This window comes from Gossypium arboreum, chromosome 11, assembly GCF_025698485.1.
Source record: "Gossypium arboreum isolate Shixiya-1 chromosome 11, ASM2569848v2, whole genome shotgun sequence".
Classification (NCBI taxonomy): Eukaryota; Viridiplantae; Streptophyta; class Magnoliopsida; order Malvales; family Malvaceae; genus Gossypium; species Gossypium arboreum.
The window spans coordinates 131,652,284-131,680,154 of record NC_069080.1 but is presented as its reverse complement, the minus strand read 5'-3'; the positions used below and the strand labels follow the sequence as shown (position 1 = coordinate 131,680,154).

General features: G+C 34.3%; 2 protein-coding genes across 2 annotated transcripts; both read left to right on the top strand.

Moving 5' to 3' along the window:
• Window positions 1–16,702: 16,702 nt before the first annotated feature.
• On the top strand, window positions 16,703–19,644 carry LOC108474840 (receptor-like protein EIX2). The gene has a single exon (XM_017776868.2). It carries the CDS (start codon window positions 16,729–16,731, stop codon window positions 19,567–19,569), a length of 2,841 nt encoding a protein of 946 aa, XP_017632357.2. The 5' UTR covers window positions 16,703–16,728; the 3' UTR covers window positions 19,570–19,644.
• Window positions 19,645–22,911: 3,267 nt separating this feature from the next.
• LOC128283978 (receptor-like protein EIX1) lies at window positions 22,912–25,480 on the top strand. The gene is made up of 4 exons (XM_053021415.1): window positions 22,912–23,358; window positions 23,509–24,041; window positions 24,108–24,367; window positions 25,228–25,480. The coding sequence occupies exons 1-4, from the start codon at window positions 23,010–23,012 to the stop codon at window positions 25,478–25,480; spliced, it is 1,395 nt and encodes a 464-aa protein (XP_052877375.1). The 5' UTR covers window positions 22,912–23,009.
• Window positions 25,481–27,871: the final 2,391 nt, after the last annotated feature.

Here is a 27,871-nt window from a genome sequence, read left to right as displayed (position 1 = left end):
GTAGTATGAGGTTGTTAGGCTTCAATTATCCCCTTTTGGGTATATGTGCGTACGCACTAATAGAGTCCGAGATGATTGACTTTATGGAGGGTCCGAGACATGCGGGTGGCTAGTCATTTGATGGCCAGCAAAATAACAAAAGACGAAGGGTCGTCCATAGGTACTATCACTTCTCACATCACCACGTCCAAGCCGAATAGGGGTATAAGAATAGATATATAAAAATATGATTTATTTTTGTTTTCAAATAATTGTTATTGTAACGCCCCAATTTTCGGGAATTCTGTGAATGTTGACAAAATTTCATGCTTTGATTTTGTCATTTGTGAGTGAAATTATGAAATAGGACCTATGTGAAAATGTTTGAAAATGCTATAGGCTAAATTGAAGTGGCCAAATAAATAGGAGTGCAAAATAGAAGGATTTGCATGACAAACCTCCCATTTTATATGAAGTGGCCAACCATCATGTTGTTGTAGACAAAATGTACACTTGATATCCATAATTTATGGTACAAATTGATACAAATTGATAATAGGTTAGGTAAATGTTCCATGATAATGGGTTAGGTAAATGTTTCATGATAATAGGTTAGGTAAATGTTCCATGATAATGGGTTAGGTAAATGTTTCATGATAATGGGTTAGGTAAATGTTTCATGATAATGGGTTAGGTAAATGTTTCATGATAAGAATATCATGTCTTTTGTATTAAAGAATTAAATGGATGAAATATGAAGTTTTATTAAAAGAAAAAGGGGTGAAAAGAACAAAGTTTTGTCCATCTTTGTTCATCATAGCTGAAAGTTAGAGAAGAGAAAGGAGAGGAGAAAGCTCTTGAGTATTCGGTCATTAGGAGAAGGAAAATTGAAGGTAAGTTCTTGGTACCTTGCTTCTATTTTGAGGTTCATGAGTTCTTCTTGATTCTACCTTAACTCTTGAAGCATATTTTGATTTTTAGTTGTGTTGTGAGCATTTAGTCATGAATTAAAATGAAGGAAATGGTTGTTGTTTCATGTTCTTTTGATGAAAAATGGAAGATAGGTGAAGTTGAGCCAAACAAATGAGCATGCATGTGCCTTAGATGTTAAAGGGAAAAATCAGCTAACATATTGTGCTTTAAAATGATGAAATGGAGATTATACTTAAGTAAAATCATAGATATGTGATGATTGATTGGTGATATACATGTTTAAATAACAAGCATGCAAGTTAGGTGTGAAAGAGTGATTTGGTAATAAATCTGCTTGGGACAGCAGCAGTAACGTGACTTTGGAAAATCACCATAAATTGTGGAAGATGAGTTAGAAGCTGCATAAATTATGTAATTAAAGCTTGTTGAGTCTAGGTTCAAATGAAATAAACAAGAACATATTTTGAATTCTGTACAATGAGAAATTTGATTCGTAATGAAGAGTGGTCAGATTAGTCAAACAGTGAAACATGGGAAACTTTAAGAAAAATCTGGTATTGATTGGCTAAACCAAAAATTTTGAAAATTTTATGGATAGAAGATATATGAGTCTATTTTCAAGGAAAATTAACGGCACTTGATTTGGAGTTTCGTAGCTCCATTTATAAATGATTTAGTGACTGTTGCTCAGGAAGACAGCTTGCAGTGAAATTATGATTATGTGGTAAACATTGACAAAAATTTGTTAATAAGTTGCTTATTGTTTTCTTATAAGCTTACTATGATCTGTAGGTGTGGTTGGCCAAATATTATAAGGGGTTAATACGTAGTTCGTATTTGAATAGTTAGATTAATGTGTTAGTAATCCAATTGTAGGCGGTTCGTGTGTGGATCTCGTCAGCATATCGTCGCAAACAGGTGTGTAACTAACACCCTCTTTCTTAGTCTAGATCGGCAAAAGTCGAAAAGCCGAAATGCCGAAAACCTGTATTTTGTAGATTTGCGAGTGTGCGAATGCTCGTGAGGTAAATCGATTAATGTTTTTGGTAAGTTACAATGTTTGGACTGCAAAGTGCATGATTTCTGTGCCCTCAATATTTTTGGGCTTAATGGGCCAAAATTGGAATGATAGGCCAACGGGCCCAATTCGGTAAGAACCCTTGGTACGTAATTTTGTTAGTACGTGAAAAGTAAGAATATGCATGAAAAACCCTAAAATAGATAAATTACTGAAATACCTTTAAAAGTGAAAAATTTACAGTTTTACCCCTAGGAGATAAATTACCGAAATACCCTTAGGGTTAAATTGACCTAAATGCATGTTTGATTGTTGTTATTTCTTGCATGCCATGTTGTTATTATCGATGCATGGACTGGGATATTGACGGAGGAAGTCTTGAAAGTGGCTTGTCCACATCTTGGAGGCTTTGCCTCAATTCTTTGATAATCTGAGCAAAGTAAGGTCGCAATGTGTGGAGTGTTAATTTGGGTGGGTTGAGCTATTCCCACATGGAGTGTATGGCTGGTACGGGTGGAGTGTAGTGGTTGGTGGGTTGAGTAGTCTCCCAAATGGGCTTGCATATGTTATTGATGTTGCATGTATTTTGAAATGGGCCTATGGGCCCATCATTATCTGAATAAGGGCTAAGGCCGGTTTATTGTAATCTGAAAAGAGCTCGGCCCAGACCATCATTACTGAATGGGCTTAGGCCCAATAGGCTTGAGTGACATGGACTTTGAATGGGTTTTCCTTACACCTGAGTTTCCCCAAACTCACCCTTTTATTTTCATCCACGCAGAAATCCCCAACCATAGTGGGCTTGGAGTCGTGAGGGAATTGAGTGGCCACCCATTCGAAAGTTTGATTTTCTTCTAGTGAACTGGACATCCTTTTAATTACGTTTGAGGTTTTAGGCTTTTAAATGTAATAAGGCCGCTTATTTATTTTTGATGGTTTTAATATGTATTACTAAGATAGGTAATACTTATTTTAAGCTGTTGAAATTGGATAGCTTTAGGCGCGTTTTCAAAAACAACAGTTGATTTCAAAATAACACGACAACAAGCAAAGCTTCCATAATGAAAGTATTTTCCAAAATTAATCACTTTTCCTAAAATGACTTAATCGAATCGGTTTCCTAGAAATATCCATGACGTTAAGGTGTGGCAATGGCGGTATGCATGTCTAGGATTGGATCCGAAGGAGCTTGGTACTTAAGCAAATCGATGGACTCACCACCTCTTTTCGGGTTTCCTACCGGTGCACTGACTTCCATTCACTTTTACCCTTAATGAATTAATCTTTTGAACATCAAGTACGATTTTCGGACTTAGAATGGAATTTTTTTATGTTTCGATGTGGCATGCGGATCCGCCATAACTTCGGGCGGGTTTGGGGTGTTACAGTTATAGAAAATCTACAACATGGATGTCTATATATATAAATATATGAAAGTTGACAAGAAAAATATAAATTTCATTGACAAATTCTTAAATTAAATTTATTAGAAGATAAGAAAACATTCGTTGACCATAACTATTGATTATTATTTAAACAACAACGTAAGAATAAGAAATTCTATATTAGATATAAAATAGTTAACTTTCAATGGAAGTGTAATAATTATATTATAAGAGTTATAATTTCACTAAACAATTAAATCTATAGAATGCCTAAAAATTCGAACTGACTCTCTCTACATGAGTTTCTTTTAGGTAAGAGCCAAACATAGATTGTTTTTTTTTTTTAATTATAAAAGGAGGGTAAAATCCTAACAACAACGCACTTAACGTGATTTGAACTCAGGTCACATACTGGTGAACATATCAATTTTTTTTTTTTTGTTTTTCATTAATTATTAAAGAAAATATTAGAACGAAGGACACCAAAACCGGCAGGACTCGGTTCCCCTCAAATGTTGACTCCAAGGCAGCTAAAAGGCAGAGGACACCAAAAAATAGCAATTCGAATCCTTTGAAGGGGTTGTTGGAGATCAGAACAAAGGACACTCCCACCATTCACCAAATAGATTCGAGGTTAAGATCAACATATGGAGCTCGAAGCCCAAACAAGGATCTGAGCTTTACAAGGAAGATGGTATCATTAACCTCCCAGCTCTTGTCTTCAAAACAAAAAGCAATACGCGCAAGCCAAATTGACAGTGAGGCTGCCACGCAACACATAAGCCACCAAGATTTAACAACACCTGGAAACAAAGAATCCCAACAAAACTAATAAAGAAAAGTGTTAAGTGAGAAGGAAAGCAAATCGACAAATGCCACTAGTTGAAGAAACAAATCCAAAACTCCTGTGCAAATCGCTAATTGTTTGGAAAGTAATTCGATAAGAGTAGTTTTTTTCACATCGTTTAATAGGAAAGATGATTTTTTGGTTCATTCAAGAGGAAACAAATATTAATACGATAAAAAAAATTCTAAACGAATAACAAAAATTGAAATTAGATTATTATAGGTAATATGTTAGTCCAAGAAAATGTTTTTAGCATTGTATATTTGTTTGAGTTATTCCTTTTCTAACATTTATATATACTCCTTATCATCACATGAACATGAATTTATATTATTAAAATTATCAAGATCTTCTTTTTCATGTACTCTTCAAAATATGAATCATCTCATTTCCGCTACGAATAAAGTTATAAAATATGCAACATGTTAGTACGATCTAACATTTTTTTATGTTATATTGAGGTGATGTTAATATGAGAAAATGTCCACTTAACTATATTTTAAATCTTTGAATGTCTTAATTAAATAACTCGTGAGCTACCATTGGTGCTTGTGTCTGGTTCTATTCTCTCAAATAGTATCATACCCGACGATATGATAAAAAAAAATCTTTTGTATTTGCATAATTAACATCTACTATATTAGATTTTATGTTAAGTTAATAAAAAAATGTTTTAAAACTAGGAAATTTTGCAACTTTTGTAACAAAAATTTTATTGAGAAAACTGAACATAAAATAATTTGTTGTCAGTGACTGTCAAGAGTAAATAAATAGGAGATTTGGGAAACTGATAAAAAGAAATTGAAAATTACAGTGAATGATGTCATAGAGAAGGAAATCATAATTAATTGAAAATTTGGGTCAATAACGTGGCCTTTCATCTATTACTAGAATTAACCTCTGCTTTCGCAGGGGATTTACTATTATTTTTTAACGTGTAAAAATTATATGTTTTAAGAAAACATAAACTCAGTCAATTAATTACAAGAAAAAGACATTGGGAACACTCAACCCATACCAAAACAACAACGAACCTACATCATCCAAATAATGCCAAAATAGAGTAAACAACAGACTTCAAATTAAGAAAACAAAACTCTCAAAACAAAGTATACCACGACAGAACCTGCTAAAACCAAGACTTTCGCTATCCCATTCATACCATTCCGACTTCAATTACCACAACATGCGACTTCAATTCGAACCTTAGCCATTTGCTATAAACATCCTTTAAAAATCACGAATAACTGCCTAAGATCCACGACCGAAGACGACAATATTTCAACCAATCCAAAAGCAGTAGTTGAATTGCATACCCAATAATAAAAAGACCAGCTCCTTCCAAATCACCACAAAAACCAACACAGCAATCTCTTAAATGCCAAAGAAACAGACAGAAAATCAGCCCGAAAAAAGAAGCTAAAAATCAACCCCTTATCTTCCTAGAGCACTCCACCACAAACCATATTCACAATCAAATCAACCCCTACAAAATTAAGTTGAATCCAACCCATAGAATAAGGCTCCCAAACTAAAATCAAGCCCTCCACCACCCACACAACAATTCATCAACCAACTCCACCATTCAATCCAACTCAATCACGAATGCAAACCCTCACACAAACATAAAATAGAAATGAGTAGAAGGCCAACAAAAGAGAAACCTTAAAAAATAGGAACACTCCTACTACTGTTCAGACATATTCAACAAAAAAATCTCCAACTAGCAGAACAACATCATAACAAACATTTTACCTATAAAGAATCCCATTTTACTTCACGACAACCCCCAATTCTTGTAAACAAAACACACTTCCAATTCAATATTTCCAATCAAAAAACCATGTGGAACCAAGAACAAAAAAACGATAACCATACCTTGAAAATTCCAAACCAGTCTCGAAAGCTCTGAAACATTCCATAAAGCAGATCAATCATCCATAACATTTTCCACTAATTCTTCCCCAAACATCGACATTTCTAAGAAGTTAAAAGTCTTAAATCTCTTTTGTAGCACCAAATTCCAAACATCTCCTGAAACGCCTTCCTTCACCTACACCAAATACTGGTCAAAAACTTCATCTCCCGAAATTAATCTCTGAACCTAAACACCTCTCTCACTAAGACTTCGACAATAAGTTACTGCATCTCCGCTCTCATAATTTCTTCGATTACATCTTCCTCATTACCATGAACACTGAACCCCAATTTCTTTCCGATTGCCTAAGTGTTATTAGCTTCCCTAAGAATCACCCTCATTCTATTACTGATATCCGAATCAGAAAGGGATAAATTTACAATCCTCTCATCTTCCTTACAAGACTCCCTTCCTCTTTCCTTATGCAGAGCTCTGTCCCTCTTCTTTCTCTCCTTTAACGTTAAAATGCTATTTTGAATTTCATACATAGACTGAATTTTCTTGTTTAATCCTTTCTTTTTTTTCCTGCGAAAAAGAACCCATTTCAATTCTTCTTTAACTTCCAAAGTTGTTTCCCACCTGTCTCCTCTAACTAAAACAGATTCCTGACTACTAATATCGCCTTCCACTAGACAAATAAATTCTTTTGAGTTGGATATACCTTCATTCCTACAGCCCACGACTATACCCAATCCAATATCACCTCCCCCAACTTTTGGATCATCTAAAGGGACCTCAACAATATCCAAGCCCATATCCCTAACATCTTTCATAGCCCTTTCTTTACCTTTGCCCATATCATCTGCAACTCCCAAATTAATTTCATTGGGAACATATTGTATCTCAGTCTCTTCATTTTCCAACTCCATTATTCTCTGACATTCATTTGAATTATTCTAGTTTTTACGATTGACGTCCATTAATGCACCTGCCATGACGCTTTCTCTGCCCTCCGAAAGGTTCTCCGGCCTTGTTCTCGCCATCGATTCTGACTCCGACATGCTATCATCTTCATTTTTTTCCATCTATCCTTGCTGATTGAACAATCATCTTTCCACTCCCATAGACCCCATTCCTTAACTCTAATCAGAAAGAGAACATCACCAACTTCCAAGCTAACTAACTCATCTACCATATTCGATTGAGAAGTAGAAATCAAAAGCTCCAACTTTTTGAAATTATGGATTTTTGTTAGATTTTCACCTACTGAAACCAGCTTCCCCCATAACCCAGCTATACATTTAAAAGTTTCAAAATTCCAACAATACAGTGGAACTCCTGCTACTTCAATCCAAGCCACCCTCTCAATAATCTTCAATTTCTCCGACCAAGGCTCAATTTTAATGAAAAATCTTTCAAATAAGACCATACAGTTTGCCTTAACATATCCATCAATTCTTCATCCGAAATTTCGACCAGAAAATGTCTTCCTTGAATCCTTTTTACTATTATTTCCCCAAGACCAATTTTTGCTATTCGATCATTAAGGCTTTTTGAATCACATACCGAAATCGATTCACACACCAGTCATTTCTGTAGATTCCATAATAGTTAATCTTCCACATAACCTTGCACAATTCTATTCTCAGCGTTCATCTCTCCTCTTACCATGTTTTCGAGCCTTTCTTTACCCTTAGCTTTTTGAGCTGTTTCTACACTCTGTTCCTGCTCATTGAGATCCAAAGCATTCCTCCAAAGTTTTCTTCTTCCATTATATCTAGCCAACTTCACCCTGATTCTCTTTCCCAATAAAAAGAATCCATTTAACCTCATTATCGCCCTTTTGTTGGAACAATGGCAGCAGCAATGCAATCAAAACAAGCTTAAGAAACTAAAACAAAAGGCAAAAGAAACTAAGAAAACTTGAGCTCAAAGAAATGACTGAAAATTCATCATCTTTCATTGTATAAGAATAGTAACTTATATGAATTACAAAGTCAATGGACATTTACCTAATGACTTAACTACTCCCACTAATACTTAACAAAAAAAAATTTAAACCACATACAAAAGTAAGCTGATATGATCAGCCATTACATCCATTACATCAAAAAATCTTACTAACTTGATTACAAGTTACAAACCAACTAAAACAAGTTACATTTGAACAAAAGAAACAAAATGCTAAGGCTGCTTCTAGTTTGGCTCTATTTTTGATCTGCTTGGTGAGCTGCTGGTCACATGTTGCATTGCAGGCCAATGCTCAACACTCCTCTTTGAACTATATGCAACATACACCAATCTTGCTTCTTAAAATCTTGAACCTTGTTGCACCAAGTGGCTTAGTCAAAATGTCAGCCAATTGATCTTGTGAGCTACAATAAACAAGGCTGATTTCTCCTAATTGCTCAAACTCTCTAATAAAATGAAATTTGATTTTGAAATGTTTAGTCTTGCCATGGAAGACTAGATTTTTAGCTATAGTAACTGCTAATTGATTGTCAACCATAATTTTAGTATCTCCACTTTGTTCTTCATTCAAATCAGATAACAACTTTCTAAGCCAAATGGCTTGATTTACTACTGATGTTGCTGCAATGTACTCTGCTTCAGCTATGGATTGAGCAACTGTTTGTTGCTTCTTGGAGCTCCAACAAAAAACTCCTAAACCAATAGTAAAGAAGTAGCCAGAGGTGCTCTTCATGTCATCAACAGAACCATCCCAGTCACTATCAGAATATCCTATTAGCTTAAGCTCATTTTCCTTCTTAAACATAACTCCATGCTTCAAAGTCCCTTTGATGTATTTGAGGATTCTTTTAGCTGCCTTGAGGTGAACCATGTTGCAGCAGTGCATAAATCTTGATAGGAAACTGACACCAAACATAATATCAGACCTAGTTGCTGTTAAGTAAAGCAGGCAACCTACTAGGCTTCGATATTCTTTTTCGTCAACTCTTGCTTAATTCCCATCACAGGACAACTTCTCCCTTTGTGCTACTACTGTGCTCACTGATTTACAGTTTGACATGCAAAATCTGTCAAAGATCTTCAATGCAAAAGCATGTTGGCTGATAAAAATGCCTTGATCAGACTGGTTTACTTCCATACCAAGAAAGTATGTCATGACTCACAAGTCTGACATCTCAAATACTTCCAGCATTTGCTCTTTAAATTCATTGATCAGTCCATCTTTGCTTCCAGTCACAAGTAGATCATCTACATAGAGTGACGCAATCAATAAGGTTTTATCTTCTGATCTCTTCACATAGAGTGTAGCTTCACTGACACTCTTTTCAAATCCAAGCCTAGACAGGTAAGTGTTTATCCTGTCATACCAGGCTCTTGGTGCCTGTTTCAGGCCATACAAGGCTTTCTTTAGTCTATAAACCTTGTCTTCTTGTCCTTGGACTTTAAAGCCTTCTGGTTGCTCAATGAAGATTTCCTCTTTTAGAAAGCCATTAAAAAATGCTGACTTAACATCTAATTGATGAATTTTTCATTGTTTCTGTACAGCCAAAGCAAACAGCAACTTGATTGTATCAAGTCTTGCTACTGGAGCAAATGTCTCCATAAACTCAGTGCCATACTGCTGACTATAGCCCTTCACCACTAGCCTTGCCTTGTGCTTGTTCAATGAGCCATCAGCATTGAACTTGGCTCTAAAAACCCACTTGACACTTATGAATTTCTTCTGGTCTGGCCTATCAATCAAGTCTCATGTCTTATTCTTCTTGATCATGTCAAGCTCAGCTTCCATTGCCTTCTTCCAGCATTTGTCCCTTGCAGCTTTTTCATAGCTCGAAGGCTCAACTATTGCTGCATTGCATCTATGGTAGATGTCAGCAATGGTTCTGGTTCCTCTCACAGGAGGATCATCAATGTTAATATTTCCAGGTTCATTTTCAGCTGGCTTTAGACTGATGTCAAGCTGGTCTTCATTAAACTAACTTACATCTGAACTTCCCAACTCTAAAACTTCTCATCAAATCTGATGTCCCTGCTCACCAAAGTCTTCTTTGTCGAAGGATCATACACTCTGTAGCCTTTCTTAGTACTTCTGTAGCCAACAAATATGCTAGGAGCAGACCTTCTCTCAAGTTTGGTTCTTCTTTCAGCTGGAATGAGAACATAACACACACATCCAAACACTTTCAAATGAGAAACTGATGGTTTGAGTCTATACTAGCCTTCAAAAGGTGTTTTGTCATTCACAGCTCGAGTTGGAAGCTTGTTGAGCAAATACACTGAAGTATTGACTACCTTAACCCAAAACTTGCTTGGAAGTTTGCTTTGAAATAGCAAACATCTGGCCATATCCATTACTGTTCTGTTCTTCCTTTCACAAACTCCATTTTGCTGAGGAGTATAGACATTTGTGAGTTGATGATGAATACAAGATTCCTTACACAATTTTTGAAATCTTTCAAACAAATACTCACTCCCATTGTCACTTTTTAAGGCCTTGATTTTGCCACCTAACTGGTTTTCTACTAGTGCCTTGAATCTGCCAAAGGCATCAAACACCTCAAACTTCTGTTTCAAGAAGTAAACCCAGCAAAATCTAGTCAAATCATCTATGAACAGCACAAAATACTTGTTGTCATTCAAAGAAGGGGACTTCATTGGTCCACAAACATTAGAATGCACCAACTCAAGTCTTTCTCGAGCTCTCCATGCCTGGTTCACTGGAAATGGCAATCTAGTTTGCTTACCAAACTGACAAACATCACAAACAGTGTCCCTTGCCTCAACTTTGGACATATCCTTTACTAGATTCAGCTTGTGCAACAGATCAAGTGATCTGAAATTAGTATGGCCTAGTCTTCTATGCCATATGCCAGCATTATTAGCTAAGCTTGTATAAGCTTTCTTCTCGAGCTAATTTACATCAAGCATGAAACATTTGTCTACCATGCCTACAATAATCATTTCCTGGCCATAAAAGTCTTTAATAACACATGAACCATTCTTGAAAACTAGGGAATACCCTTTTTCAACTAACTAACCAACACTTAACAAATTCTGATCAATGTCAAGTACAAAGAGCACATCTGAAATAACTTTGTTACCTGAGCAGGTATTGATTAGAACACTGCTTTTGCCTTTGCCTTCAATTAGATCACCATTTTCAATTCTGATTTTTGAGCCATAACTTCTGTTAAGATCCTTAAACAGACTCTTATCACCTGTCATGTGGTGTGAGCAGCCACTATCCACAAGCCAATTGTTACTGACTTTGCTTGAGGATGTAAAGCAGGAGGCTGTGAACACATGCTCCTCTTGAGCTTGAAGGTCCTCAGCAGCTTGAGCTTGGATCTGCTGCTGTGCTGGTGCCTTGCCTTTGTTCTTGCATACTTTTTCTACATGATAAAATTGTTTGCAACTCCTACATTGGATGTCTGGCCTAAACTAGCAAAATTTCTCCAAATGAGTGGTCTTCTTGCAGTGGACACATGGTGGAAACCTCCTCTTACCCGAATCTCTCCTTGGTTTGTCCCTCTTGTCAAGCCAAGACTTCTTTCCTTTCTGACTTGTGCTGTAGCTCTCTTTGGCCTTTGCTTGGAAGGCTCCTTCAGGATGATCTTTCTGCCTGTTAGCCCTTCTCTGCTCCAATGCATAAAGGGAGTTCACCAGCTCAGACAAAAATATGGTTGTCAAGTCCTTTGAGTCCTCGAGTGATGAGATTTTAGACTCAAATCTCTCAGGGAGTGTGGTGATAACCTTTTCAACAACCTTACTATCACTGAAATCTTCACCAAGCAGCCTTATGCTGTTGACAGTGGCCATGATCCTGTCAGAGTATTGCTTGATGCTCTCTGATTATTTCATTTTCAAGTTCTCAAAATCTCTCCTCAAATTAATCACTTGTTGCTGCCTTGTTTTATCTGACCCCATGAACTCCTCCTTCAACCTTTCCCATGCTTCCTTAGGTGTGCTGCAGGCCATGATTCGAGTGAAGATTACATTAGTCACTCCATTTTATAGATAAGCTAAGGCTTTAGCTTCTTGGTGCTCTCCTTAGCATGCTGTCTCATTTGAGCAATTGTGGGATTGGCCCTCAACGGAGGTGTTTCAACATCATTCTCAACTACACTCCACAAGTCTTGAGCTTGAAGATATGTTTTCATCTTGACTACCCAAATGTGGTAGTTCTCACCAGCAAACACTAAACTTGTATTTTCAAAGACAAAGCGACCAACAAAATAGAGGCCCTCAAAGACTTAGGCTCTAATTACCATCTGTTGGAACAATGGCAGCAGCAATGCAATCAAAACAAGCTTAAGAAACTAAAACAAAAGGCAAAAGTAACTAAGAGAACTTAAGCTCAAAGAAATGACTGAAAATTCATCATTTTTTATTGGATAAAAATAGTAACTTATATCAATTACAAAGTCAATGGACATTTACCTAATGACTTAACTACTCCCACTAATACTTAACAAAAACAAATTTAAACCACACACAAAAGTTAGCTGATATGATCAACCATTACATCCATTACATCAAAAAATCTTACTAATTTGATTACAAGTTACAAACCAACTAAAACAAGTTACATTTTAACAAAAGAAACAAAATGCTAAGGCTGCTTCTGGTTCGGCTCCATTTTTGGTCTGCTTGGTGAGCTGCTGGTCACATGTTGCATTGCAGGCCAATGCTCAACACCTTTGTGCATCCCTTTCATTGGTGAATCTCACAAATCCAAACCTATTACTGTTCTACACCTTTTGGTCGGGATAAAAGCAACAACAACATCACCATGGTATCCAAATAATGCCCACAAGCCTTTCCAATGTATAGAAGTCAAAATGTTGTAAATGTAAACTGTTACCACGATACCAGTCTCCCCTGCCCCCGTCATCTTTTTGGTTTTGAATTCTTTACTTTCTAATACTTTCCAAATCCACAAATCATTTGCCTTGGAAGTTTTTCAAGCAATGCTTTTTTACTGCAATACATTTATAACACTACAAGCTAAAGATCGGAATGGATTAAAATATAACATACACAATTGAAAATAATTAAAACAAATAAAATGAACATGGTACATCATATTACGACTGGAATAAGTGAAATTAACGACTACATATCGATATGATTAATATCAATTGCAATTTGCATTTGAACGAGACCTAAAATTTATTATTCTAGTTTACTATTGAAAGGGAGCATTTCGATTGATACAAATTGTACAACTATCGTGAGTTTTTAAAAGTAATAATTTAAATTTATAAAAATATTTTACTCAAATAAATCGATATGATTAATATTAATTAAAAGATTAATGGACAAATTTAGCTAAAAAAAATAAGGATCAAATTTACAACAAATGTAAATGTTAAGGGCTTAAGTTGACATTATGCCATACATGGGCGTAGCCAAGGTGCTAGCATGGGCTCACCCCCTACAATTAAATTTTTTTCATTTAGACTCTTTTATAATTTATAAAATTTTAAACTAGTAATGATAAAATTATACTTTGGCCCCTCTAAAATGATAAAAAATTGATTTACTTTTTTAAAAATTATAAAGATATAGGCTATTAAAATTGTGAAATTACGTTTTTACTATCGTAAAAATATACAACTTAATTCCGGCTCCCAAAAAAATTCTGACTTTACCCTTGATGTCATAAATATTTTTTTACACAAGATAAAAATTTTCAGTACAAACTTGAAATTTGAAGTATCCAAAAGTATGAAAACCCAAATCTAAACATTTTGGACCAAAAGAAAAAATTTTAATAGAAATCATTTTCCTCCAAAATATGTGAGTTGTGAGCTCAGGGTCCAAGCCATTTTGAATCATGGGCATATTAGATTTAAAAACATAAATAATTTTACCAAATTTTACAACTTTTGGTAACAAAAACTTTAATCACAAAATTCAACATGAAACCATTTGTCCTCTGTGATTGTGAAGAGAAATAAATAGGAAACTTTCTGTGTAATAAAAAAATTGAAAATTCCAACGAATGATCTCATAGAAAAGGAAATCATAATTGCAATAACGTCGTCTTTCATCTATTATTACTATAATAGTTGGTCAAAAACTATAGTTAGTATAAATTTTTCTATATATTAGCTTTTGATAATTTTACTTTAAAATCTAAAAGTTAAAACAGGAGAAGTTAGAAAACTTTTTAAGAGTTGAAAATTAAATTTTAATTTTTATAATTTTTAAAGGATTAAATCATATTTTTAAGAAGAGTCAAAGTGTAATTTTCTGAATCAAAACCTAAAAGCAATTAAATATTAACTTTTGCATTTAGGTAAAAAAACACTTTTTCATCATAATTTTGACTTTAAAAATTAAGCATTGTTTATCGCTTTTGCGGTGAAGAGTGCTTTTAGAACCCAAACTCAATAAAGAACTAACCTTAGTTGCTCGGTCACAGTAAAAATAGTGTTATATACGAAAATAATTTGATATTTATATCCGGAAATTTTAATTAATTAATTAATTAATTAAATTTGACTGAATCTATGGACGATGCAGGCCTTTTTATCCCAAAAGAAGATGATGCGAATCTCTTATTCTAAATCAATAAATTTGCCTGCATTTCCACATTGATTTTACTTAATTTAGAAATAAGATTGCGTAAGTTGACTTGTTATTGTTTTAATTTAATATCATAATATTTACTCAATAGCTTAAAATGATTAAATGATTAAAACACGAGTTAACTAAATCTAGCTATCACGATCTCAAAAATATAAAATCTAAAAAAAAGGGATTTCAAACAGCTTACCATGCAAGGATGAAAAGATTGGAGCTCAAGCTTTCTTCCTTATCCAACATTCGGCCAAAGAGAAGATGAATGGAAATGGATAATGGGTTTCTTTTCTTTTAATTTAATTTGATATACTTATTTTTATATTTTTAATTAATTAAATTTTAATAAAATTAACATATAAAAGCCCCACCAAACCGTCCACCACTTCCAAATGGGCTAATTTCCGTTTTAAACATGGATTTAATTACTAAATAATCCCTTTAACACTTAAAACTCGGTAACGATTAATTTTTACCATTTTTATAATTTAATCTTTATACCTTAATTAATTATTCGTTCGACAAAATTAAAGGACCAAGCTTTAATTAACATTTATACTAATCTTGTAAATATTAAATAATAATATTCACAGACTCAATTTATGGAAATAGGGTCCCAAAATTGCATTTTTCAACATCACTGGCATTAGGATCATTATACTTGTACCTTAATTACTTATCAATTAAACAAAATTACAAGACCAAACTTTAATATATTTTTATATTAGCATCGTAAATATTTGTTTTTTAATAGATAGCATCATAAATATTAAATATTAATATTTACGAACACGGTTTACGGAAATGACATTTCGAAACCATTTGTTGAGACAAGTTGCGTGCTTCTGTGATGAGTGGCACTCGATACTGGCTATTGCAAATTGACACTGAGGTAGTGAAGATACTTGTCATATTTGAGTTTACAATATTATGCAACAAAAGATTTTGAGTAGTTATTATGTTGATATTTTAAAATTTTTATAGTCCATCTATGGAAACCAATCCGTGGCTAGTGAAGATTTGATCGGATTCAAATGATTCAAGACAACCCTTATTCTGTGGAGAATTTGTTGGGATTGTAATGCCAATTTTGGATTGCCATATCATTAAATTATGCTTTTATTAGTTTTATTGTAATTGCTATTATCAAGGAGTTGTTTTGTTTTCATTTAGATTCTATGTTTGCAAATCAAAATCAACATATGCTATGGAGGCTTGTCTAGGTTAGGAATGAGAGCATATTGAGAGCACTAGTATTCATTCATTGAGGATCTGTTCGGTGAGCAGGTGCAAATTGAATTGTAAACATTGGGTGTTTACTCTCAAAGTTCTCAAGGGAAGAATTTAGAGGTAAATGTTCTATTCTTTATGTACAATAGTGAGATTTCTATACTTGAGGAGTGATAGAGTGTGATTCATTTATTGTATTGTGAATTAAAATTCCGTTTATATTTTAACAGGAGAAATTGATTAATGAGAGTGACTAAATTGAGAAAAATAAAATTAAAATGACTAAAATAGGACAAACCACATTTTAGTGTGACATTGAATGTAATTTACCATAAAAAAATATCTTACCTGTTAAATTGGTTACAAAAAAAATTTAATCTAAATTTCAGTAAAAATTCACTAGTTTAATCTATTAATTTTCCATTTTAGAAAAATAAGAATATTAACAGTGGTTTTTTTTTTCCTTTTCTTTGCTATATATTAACAATGGTTTTTTTTCAATATATTTTGCGTGGGAGTGGGACTTACCCCATAGACTTTAAGTTGAGCAGCTTCTAAACTTGATGTTTTGTTGATACAGGAATATAAACATAAATTGATTTATTTTCAATAAAAGTTGAAGTAGTCTTCGTTTTCAACATTTTGCTTTTCTTACTCAAATTCCGTCTTTTTTCTCCTTTAGCTTTTCTTTCTTTTTTTCCCCTTTAGCTTTTAAGATCTAAAAAGTCTTAAAGAATGTGGGAGTGGGGCTTTCTTCATAGGCTTTTGTTTGACTCAACTTTATAGCATTTTGTGGATACTTAAATTTCCAATTTAATGCATTTTGTTGGAAGAAACTTCCTTGCGCTTAATGTATATTTGTGTTTTAGCTAAAGCTTACTCTATATATTTGGAGCTGTGAGCCATTGCAATTGCAACCATGACTACTCCTCTTCTTATTTCTTTATTCCCTTTTCTTCTTCTCATTCCCGCTCTCTGTTTTTCCATTTGTCATGCCAATTCCAATGTACTTTGCATTCAAAGTGAGAGAGAAGCTCTTTTGAAATTCAAGAATCATCTTATTGATCCTTCAAACAAGTTATCTTCATGGGTTGAAGGAGGGGATTGCTGTAAATGGATTGGTGTCGTCTGCCATAACTCAACCGGCCACGTCCACCAACTGCACTTGGCCGCTCCTTCACCTTTTGATTTTGCTGAATGGGATGCTTACAGGCAGTCAAAGCTAGAAGGGAAAATAAATCCTTCACTGCTGGAGTTGAAGCATCTCAGTTCCCTGGACTTGAGCAATAACAATTTTAGCAGCATACATATCCCGAAATTTTTCGGTTTGCTGGAGAGTTTAACATATCTTAAGCTCTCTCAAGCACAATTTCACGGAGCAATTTCTCATAACCTTGGGAATCTCTCAAAGTTGCAGTATCTTGATCTTGGAGGTAATGATCTCAAATCAAAAAGTCTTCAATGGGTTTCTGGACTTTCTTCCTTGCAGTACCTTGATTTGAGTTCTGCGGATCTTCATAAAGCAAATGATTGGGTACATGTAACATTCAAACTTCCTTCTTTGTTAGAGTTGTACTTGTCAGATTGTGGTTTAGAAGATGTTCCATCTTCGATCAGTGTTAATTCTTCAAAATCACTGGTTGTTCTTGATCTTTCTGGGAACAGCTTATCTTCAGTACCTAAGTGGATATTTAGTCTTCATGGTCTTGTGTCAATTGATCTTAGTGACAGTTCTTTGGAAGGCCCAATTCCAGATTACTTTGGGAACATCTCGATTCTTGAAGTTCTTGATCTTACTGGGAACTCACTCAATTCATCCATACCCAACTTCTTGTACAGTTTAAACCGTCTTCAGTTCTTTAGTCTTAGTGATAACCAGTTACAAGGAACAATCTCGAGTGCCATTGGAAACTTGAGCTCTGTTACTTACCTTGATCTTTCAGAAAATCAACTAAACGGCCAAATTCCCTTGTCTATAGGGCAGTTATCATCTTTGGAGTTGTTTGATATTTCAGAAAATCAATTAAATGGTCAAATTCCATTGTCGATAGGGGAGTTATCATCTTTGGAGTTATTTGATGTTTCAGAAAATCAATTAAATGGTACTTTTCCATTGTCTATAGGGGAGTTATCATCTTTGAAGTATCTGGATTTTGGGTATAATCTATTAGAAGGAGTTGTATTAGAAACCCATTTTTCTAATCTCACGAGATTGACAACTCTAGCAGCATCACACAATCGGCTTAGATTTGAACCAAACTCAAGCTGGATTCCCCCATTTCAATGTGAAAGGATCGAATTGGGTCACTGGCATCTTGGCCCAAAGTTTCCCCAGTGGCTAAAATTCCAAAAGAAATTGTCTTATTTGGATATCTCCTATGCAGGAATTTCAGATGTCATGCCCACTTGGTTTTTGAACCTTCCCACTCAATTTGAATATTTAAATCTTTCCTCGAATCAACTTAGAGGAGAGATTTCATATTTAAATGTGAGCAACTTTGTTGATTTGAGTTCAAACCGATTCATAGGCCCATTGCCAAGAGTGCTCCCAACTTTACTAGTTCTAATTTTATCAAATAATTCATTTTCGGGATCTCTTTTTGAATTACTTTGTAATTCATCAAGTAGGAAATGGATGGTAGTTCTTTACATTGATAAAAATCTTATCTCAGGAAATATTCCAGACTGTTGGAATCATTGGCAGGGTTTGGACCTTTTAAATTTGGGAAGCAACAATTTGACTGGCAAAATCTCACCTTCTTTATGGCATCTAAATCTTACAATGCTAAACCTTCGAAACAACAGAATGTTTGGAGAATTGCCATCCACATTGCAAAATTCTCTACATTTGGTTATGTTGGATCTTAGTGAAAATCATTTTAGTGGAAGTATACCAGCATGGATTGGTGATAAGCTCTCAAACCTTGCGATTCTAAGCCTTCGATCAAATAACTTTGATGGTCATATTCCTCACAAAATTTGTGATCTTCAATTTCTTCAAAACTTGGACCTTGCCCACAATAACATTTCAGGAGTTATTCCAAAATGTTTTAATAATTTAAGTGCAATGGCCACAACAAACAAAACCAATAATTTTGTTTTTGCAACGTTTGTAGTTGCTGACTTTTTTTTTTTGAATGCATTATTGGTGTTGAAAGGACGAGAGGATGAATATGGTAGCACACTAGGACTTGTTACCAGCATGGACCTTTCAGCTAACAGTCTCACAGGAGAGATCCCCAAAGAAATTGGTAGTCTCGTTGGACTATTGTCTTTAAATTTTTCAGGGAATCTCCTAATAGGAAATATACCAGACAACATTGGCAACATGGAGTTAATGGAATCTCTTGATTTGTCCATGAATCGACTAAATGGTGAAATCCCTCCTAGTTTCTCCAATTTGAATTTCTTGAATCACTTCAATGTGTCCTACAACAACTTGACAGGACAAATCCCAACAAGCACTCAGCTGCAAAGCTTTGACAACTTGTCTTACATGGGCAATCATCTTTGCGGACCTCCTCTCACTAAGAACTGCACAGCAAAAGGTATTCCAACTGACATTGCAAATAATGGAAGTAGCAGTGAAGGAAGTAAAGTGAATTCGCTGTATGTCAGCATAGCTCTTGGCTTTGTAATGGGATTTTGGGGTGTAGTGGCTCCCTTGTTTTTCATCAGGTCTTGGAGGATTGCATACTATCGAAAGCTGGACCATATCTATGGTAAACTATGTGTGTTTTGGGCTACTATGGGTATGTAGTTTGATAGGAAAACAGCATGTATAATTGATGCATCTGATCTAGGTTTGCTGCTACATGATTGTTTGATGCTAAAAGATTAGTTTTTGTGTCTTTCCACTCGCTTGGTGTGCTAACAAGGCGGCTCACTCGCTGGCATGAACGGCTTTATTATATGCAAACCATGTGGAATGGAATGTTTTAATAAAAATAACAAAGAGTAATAAAAATTATATGCAATTTTATCTAATTGTTTTAACATTGCATACTTATTTAGTTATTCCTTTTTTAACATCTATATATACTCCTTATCATTATCTGAACATGAATTTATATTATTAAAATTATCAAGATCTTCTTTTTCATATACTGTTCAAAATATGAATCATCTCATTTCCGCTTACGAATAAAGTTATAAAGTATGCAACATACTAATACAATCTAACTTTTTTTTATGTTATATTGAGGTGATGTTAATATGAGAAAATGTCCACTTAACTATATTTTAAAGATTTGAATGTCTCAAATTAAATAACTCGTGAGCTATCATTGATGCTTATGTCTGGTTCTATTCTATCAAATAGTATCATACCCAACAATATGATAAAAGAAAATCTTTTGTATTTGCATAATTAACATCTACTATATTAGATTTTATGTTAAGTTAATAAAAAATGTTTTATAAATAGGAAATTTTGCAACTTTCGTAACAAAAACTTAATTGCGAAAACTGAACATGATATAATTTATCGTCAGTGACTGTCAAGAGTAAATAAATAGGAAATTTGGGAAACTGATAAAAAGAAATTGAAAATTACAGTGAATGATGTCATGGAGAAGGAAATCATAATTAATTGAAAATTTGGGTCAATAACCTGGTCTTTCATCTATTACTAGAATTAAAAGGGGATTTACTATTATTTTTTAACGTATAAAAATTATATGTTTTAGGAAAACATAAACATGAGTTACATGATAAAGTTAAACTAAACATGGAATGGATTAAGATATAACATACACAATTTAAAATAACTAAAACAAATAAAATGAACATAGTACATCATATTATAATTCGTACAAGTTAAATTACCACTACACATCGATACGATTAATATCAATTGAAATTTGCATTGGAACGAGACCTAAAATTTATAATTTATAACATACATGGGTGTAGTTAAGGGGCTGACATGGGCTTACCCCCTACAATGAAATTTTTTTCATTTAGACTCTTTTATAATTTATAAAAATCAAACCTTCTTTATTATCTTTGTGGTGGAAAGTGTATTTTAGAACTCAGACTCAATAAAGAACTGACCTTAGTTGCTCAGTCACAGTAAAAATAGTGTTATATGCGAAAATAATTTGATATTTATATACGAAAATTTTAATTAATTAATTAATTAAAATTGACTGATTCTATGGACGATGCCGGCCTTTCTTTCCCAAAAGAAGATGATGCGAATCTCTTATTCTAAATCAATAAATTTGCCTGCATTTCCACATTGATTTTACTCAATTTAGAAATAAGATTGCGTAAGTTGACTTGTTATTGTTTTAATCTAATATCATAATATTTACTCGATAACTTAAAATGATTAAATGGTTGAAGTAAGAGAGTCAATACTATATCAATGGATATATCATTTTTTATTGATTTTGATACATATTGGTATTGATCTGTTTTAGTGTACTGTTTTAGCCACAATGTAAGCAAGCAACAGCAGCTGCTTGGTTGAGTTGGTTCTTCCATAATTAAAGCTTGAATCCTTCATTATTTGTTTTTGTAGGTATCATCGTCGTCTTTGGATGTTGGGGTGGTTCCTTATGGTGGAAGTGACATTGAAGTCGAAGTTGGCGCGGTTTTATGTATAGATTCAATAAAACATTCCGTTGATATTTAAATTTTTTCTTCTAATCTAGTTTTTTTTTAAATAAAGTATTTTTGGATTAATTATAGAGACATCTCTAAACTTTAATCAAAAGACAGGAAAAAAAGTGTCATGAATGTGCAACGTCAAAACCCCAAGAAATCCCCTCTCCCACTTCACACCTCGGAACGGATCATTCTTATAGAGAGAAAGGAACTTTCATATCTTCTTAACCCGAAATAGTTGGGGAGAGGAAATGTTATGTTCCTTTTTTTTAAGGTACTCATTGGAACAGATCTAGTGGAGACGAGATGGGCCTATAGCTCAGAGGATTAGAGCACGTGTCTACGAACCACGATGTCGGGGGTTTGAATCCCTCCTCGCCCACAACCAACCCAAAAGTAAAGGACCTTTCCCTCTAGGGTATGAAAATCATGATCGGGATAGTGGACCCAAAGCTATGGAACTTGGGCATGGGTCTTTTGCCGAAATGGAGTGGCCTTTTATTTATTACTTATCGTATATTTACTTTTCTATTTTATATTTATATATAGTATTACCAGCCAAAACAAAATAAAATAAACATTTTTTTTTGTTTTACACCCCGTAATTCTTCCTCAACTAGGCTTGGGCGGAATAGCAGAGCAAGTACAAGTATTAGTAGCATAGAAAAAATGTGCTCTTATCATTAAATTAATATGTTTTCTAGCGGTAATTGTGGCCTCTTGGGAGAATCGATGACTGTATCTTTGAGGCGTTTGCTAGTACTAGTACATTTGAGAACTCTTAATTGGTTGGTTTTAAAAAACCCCAGGACTATGGAACAAAGGATTACCCCGGACACCTACAACGAGGTATTGATGGTGATTCTCAAATATCGCAGAACATAATATGATATGATGAGATAGAATACAATAGAAACAAAGACACAGGGAATAGGCTCAACAATCCATTAGTGAAAAAAATTATTTTAAGAGGAGTGATTAGTTTGAAAAATTCTTTTAACAACAGTGATTAAATTAAGAAAAAAAATTAAAGTAAAAAGTATTTTTTTTAACTTCAAATGTCACACATTTAAAATATAGACTATACACTTAAAAATGAAAGTACGACACTGAATCCCAAATGTATAAAGTGTATAATAACTTAGAATATATTTTAACTTTCAAAAATTTACATTAGGCTTCTCTTAAAAAAAAAGTTTGAGTTAAATAAAGCAGAATAGAAGATAAATTGATTTATTTTCGACAAATGTTTAAAGACCAGAAAAATCATTATGCAAATTTGAAGTAGTATCAGTTTTCAAAATTTTGCATAGTAATAGCCAAATAGAAAAATTCCATGTTTTCTTTTCTTTCTTTTTTATCCTTTCGCTTTTAGGGTATTGTAAAAAACTTCCTTGGTAGCATCCATTTTGTTTGACTGAACTTTATTGCATTTCTTTAATTTAATAATCCAAATTCATATTACATTTTGTGGAAATTTCCCTTCATACCAAATTTCCTATGCATTTTGTTGGAAGAAACTTCCTTGCGCTTCATGTATTTTTGTGTTTTAGCTAAGCTTAGTCTATGTATTTGGGGTTGTGAGCCATGGCAATTGCAACCATGACAACTCCTCTTCCTATTTCCTTATTCCCTTTTCTTCTTCTCATTCCCGCTTTCTGTTTTACCATTTGTCATGCCAATTCCGACATGCTTTGCATTCAAAGTGAGAGAGCTCTTTTGAAATTCAAGAATCATATTATTGATCCTTCAAACAGGCTATCGTCATGGGTTGAAGGTGGGGTCGCTGTGAATGGATTGGTGTTGTCTGCCATAACTCAACAGGCCACGTCAACCAACTGCACTTGGCTCCTCTTTCAGAGCCTGATGACTTTGCACCGTATGCTGATCATCATGGGCGAAGCCAGAAAAAAATTTTTAGGGGGCCGAAGGAAATTTTAATTTTTTATAGTCTATATATTTATAATTTTTAAAGGATTAAATTAAATTTTTATAATTTTAGGGGGGGCCAAAGTGTAATTTTATCTTTACTAATTTAAAATTTTAAAAAAATCTAAAGGGCCTAAATGAAAATTTCCCATTTTAGGGGGGGCCGGGGCCCATGCCTGCCCCCCTGGTTTCGCCCCTACTGATTATGAATGGGAAGCTTACTACAATTCCCTGCTAGTAGGCAAAATAAATCCTTCACTGCTAGAGTTGAAGCATCTCAGTTCCCTGGACTTGAGCAATAACAATTTTAGTAGCATACAGATCCCGAAGTTTTTCGGTTTTCTGGAGAGTTTAACATATCTTAACCTCTCTCGAGCACGATTCCAGGGAGAAATTCCTCATAACCTGGGGAATCTTTCAAAGTTGCAGTTTCTTGATCTTGGAGGTAATGATCTCAAATCAGAAAGTCTTCAATGGGTTTCTGGACTTTCTTCCTTGCAGTACCTTGATTTGAGTTCTGCGAATCTTTCTAAAGCAAATGACTGGCCGGTACAGGTAACATTCATACTTTCTTCTTTGTTAGAGTTGCACTTGAAATCTTGTGGTTTAGAAGATGATCCAACTTCGATCAGTGTTAATTCTTCAAAATCACTGCTTGCTCTTGATCTTTTTTGGAACCGCTTAACTTCAGTACCTAAGTCGATATTTTGTCTTCATGGTCTTGTGTCCATTGATCTTAGTGGCAATTCTTTGTGAGGCCCAATTCCAGATTACTTTGGGAACATCTCCTTTCTTGAAGTTCTTGATCTCAGTATTAATAATCTCAATTCATCCATACCCAACTCCCTGTACAGTTTAAACCGTCTTCAGTTCCTTAGTCTTAGTGATAACCACTTACAAGGAAAATTCTATAGTGCCATTGGAAACTTGAGCTCTGTTACTCACCTTGATCTTTCATCTAATCTTATGTTAGAAGGAAGATTACCAACCTCTCTTGAATATCTGTATGGATTTTTCATATAATAAAATTGAAGATGGAATATCAGAAATCCTACAGAGTCTGTCTAGATGTTGTTTGGATTGCTTAGAGTCATTGGATATGGCACATAACCATCTTTTTGGCCATTTAATTGATCAACTTGGGCACTTTAAAAACCTAGCTCACTTTGTCGCTTGCTGGAAACAATATTTCTGGTCCCATTCCATTTGTTGGAACATTGGCAGCAGCAAAACACAAAATAAACAACAAATTTGCTCAAGAAGATCAAGTGAAACCAAGAGCAAAAATGAGCACAAACTTGAGCTAAAGTTGAAGGAAAAATCAGCAACCAAAAAAGGAAACAGAGAACAAAGAACAGTGAAACAAATGCAAGAAACAAAGAACAAATTACTTGCTCACAAATGTGAAGCAAGGAAGCAATCGGCTTCAGCTAAGAAAACTGATTTGCTTACAGATATGCTTGCTCATTCAATAAAGAAACAATACATTTATAGAGAAAACACATTACCAAATACTACCTACTCCCACTTAGTAGCCTAGGGACTTGCTAAGTATTACTTGTACACATTAATAAGCTGAATTATCAGCTCAATCATCACCTAAACCTATCAAAAACATCAACAACTAGTTCATTTTTAACCAAACTAAACTAAATTGCAATTACAACAGACAACATGTTGCTGCAGCATGCAGCATGCATACAAGCCGTATGCACTCAACAAAAACATAACAGCAGCATGGATGGCAATTTCCAACACCATTGTCCACAGGGGAGTTATCATCTTTGAAGTTCTTTGATGTTTCAGAAAATCAATTAAATGGTACGTTTCCTCTTTGTTTTGGACAACTGGAAACTTTGGAAACTCTGGATTTTAGGTATAATCTATTGGACGGAGCTGTATTAGAAACCCATTTTTCTAATCTCACGAGACTGACAACTCCGAATGCATCACACAATAGGCTTACATTTGAACCAAACTCAAGCTGGATTCCCCCATTTCAATGTCGAATTATTGAATTGGGTCATTGGCATCTTGGCCCAGTGTTTCCCCCATGGTTAAAGTTCCAAAAGAAGTTGCATCATTTAGATATCTCCTATGCAGGGATTTCAGATGTCATACCCCTTTGATTTTTGAACCTTCCCACTCAATTTAAATAATTAAATCTTTCCTATAATTAACGTACTGGAGGGATTTCATTTTTAAATGTAACAAATTTTATTGACTTGAGTTCAAACCGCTTTACAGGTCCATTGCCAAGAGTTGACTCAAGTTTAAGATATTTATTTTTTGTCAAATAATTCACTTTCAGGATCCCTTTCTGAATTAATTTGTAATCCATCATTAAAGGGGATGGTAGCTCTTTACATTGATACAAATCTACTCATCGGAGAAATTCCAGATTGTTGGAATCATTGGAAAATTTTAGCTTATTTAAATTTAGGAAACGACAATTTGACAGGGAAAATCCCATCTACTTTGGGTTATTGAAATCCTTGTATGTTAAACCTTTGAAACAATAGCATGTTTGGGGAATTGCCCTCCATATTGCGAAATTCTTGGAATTTAATGCTTGATCTTATTGAAATTCATTTCAATGGAACTGTACCGGCATGGATTGGTTATGAGCTCTCGAACCTTGTGGGTCTTAGCCTTGGATCAGATAACTTTGATGGTCATATTCCTCACAAAATTTCTGAACTTCAATTTCTTCAAAACTTGGACCTTGCCCACAATAACATTTCAAGAGTTATTCCACAATGTTTTAATAATTTAAGTGCAATGGCCACAAAAAACAGAAAATTTTTTTAACTTTTTTTGCCCTAGTGGTGACTCATTTTTTTTTGAAAGCTTTATTGCTGTTGAAAGGACGAGAGGATAAATATGGTAGAACACTAGGACTTCTTACCAGCATGGACCTTTCAGTCAACAATCTCGCAAGAGAAATCCCCAAAGAAATTGGTAGTCTCGTTGGACTATTGTCTTTAAATTTTTTAATGAATCTCCTAACAGGAAATATTCCAGACAACATTGGCAACATAGAGTTAATGGAATCTCTTGATTTGTCCATGAATCGACTAAATGGTGAAATCCCTCCAAGTTTCTCCAATTTGAATTTCTTGAATCACTTCAACATGTCCTATAACAACTTGACAAGACAAATCCCAGTAAGCACTCAGCTTCAAAGCTTTGAAAACTTGTCTTATATGGGCAGTCATCTTTGCGGACCTCCTCTCACTAAGAACTGCACCTCAAAAGGTATTCCAACTGATGTTGCAAATAATGGAAGTAATAGTGAAGGAAGTAAAGTGAATTGGCTTTATGTAAGCATAGTTCTTGGCTTTGTAATGGGATTTTGGGGTGTAGTGGCTCCCTTGTTTCTCATTAGGTCTTGGAGGACTGCATACTATTGAAAGTTGGACCAGATCTATGGTAAATTGTATGTATTTTGGGCTACTATGGATATGTAGTTTGATAGGAAAAAAGATGTATAATTGATGCACCTGAGCTAGATTGTTGGGTGCTGAAAGATTAGTTTTAGCATTTGTCCTTTTTTGGGACTCATGGGTGTACCAACAAGGTGGCTCACTCTCTTGCATGAGCGGCTTTGTTACATGCAAACCACAAGGAATGGGATTTTTTCCCCTTTCATCTTTCTTTGAAGAATGTTGAAATTATGTCTTATATTGATACAAATGAGGATTGCAGACGATAGGTTTAGGTGTTTGGGGTGACTGGTGAGCCTGTTGGCTTGGGTTTTGTAGTCTGTCTCCTCTTTATGTTCGCTATTATTTTGTGGCTTTCTCATTAATAAAATTTTTTCTCTCAAAAAAATTAGTTAATTTAGACACACATTAAAGTATAAGTGTAAATCACACCCAAGGTTACTCTAATTTTTTTTTATCAATTTACTCACTCTAATTAATATTATTGTTCGAACTAGTCATTATTTTTCAAAATGTCATTAATCCACTAACGGATTGCTATTGTAACAAATTAGCCAATTGAATGATGACACGTGACACTTTCTTTTGACTTTTGGCAAAAGCTTAGAGACCTCTCTATAATTAATCCAAAACATCTTTTCCCTTTCTGTTCTCTTTGTAACGCAAAATGTAGAAACCAAAACAGGCATCTCAGAGCTACATGTCCTTCACCATTTTCTCAACAATGGATCTATGACAACTATCAATGATAACCCACCATACATCCACAAATAGTTAAAAGAAAAATGAACATATATAAATAAGAATGGATATATGGCATAGATAGGGCAAGGGCAAAAGCTTCAACCTTTATTATTCGTTATATGCAGGCAATCTAAACCTCTAATAGATTTCAATAATAACCTCATCTTTGTAATATTTAAAGAGTTTGAGGGCAGACCTACAAGATTTTACAACATTTGTTGATTTATTGATTTATTTATTTACAAGCTAAACTATACTGTCACTTTTTAATATCTAACTATCATTTTTTTAATTTGGTCACCTAACTAATCAAGATATATTTTTAGTTCA

Excerpts from the sequence above, each read along its gene's own strand:
- LOC128283978 (XM_053021415.1), top strand. The coding sequence starts at position 23,010 with ATGGCAATTGCAACCATGACAACTCCTCTTCCTATTTCCTTATTCCCT. Across the intron at positions 23,359-23,508 it reads TTTAGGGGGCCGAAGGAAAT|GGGGGGCCGGGGCCCATGCC; the intron begins TTTAATTTTTTA and ends TTCCCATTTTAG. Across the intron at positions 24,368-25,227 it reads GAATATCTGTATGGATTTTT|GTATAATCTATTGGACGGAG; the intron begins CATATAATAAAA and ends TCTGGATTTTAG.
- LOC108474840 (XM_017776868.2), top strand. The coding sequence starts at position 16,729 with ATGACTACTCCTCTTCTTATTTCTTTATTCCCTTTTCTTCTTCTCATT.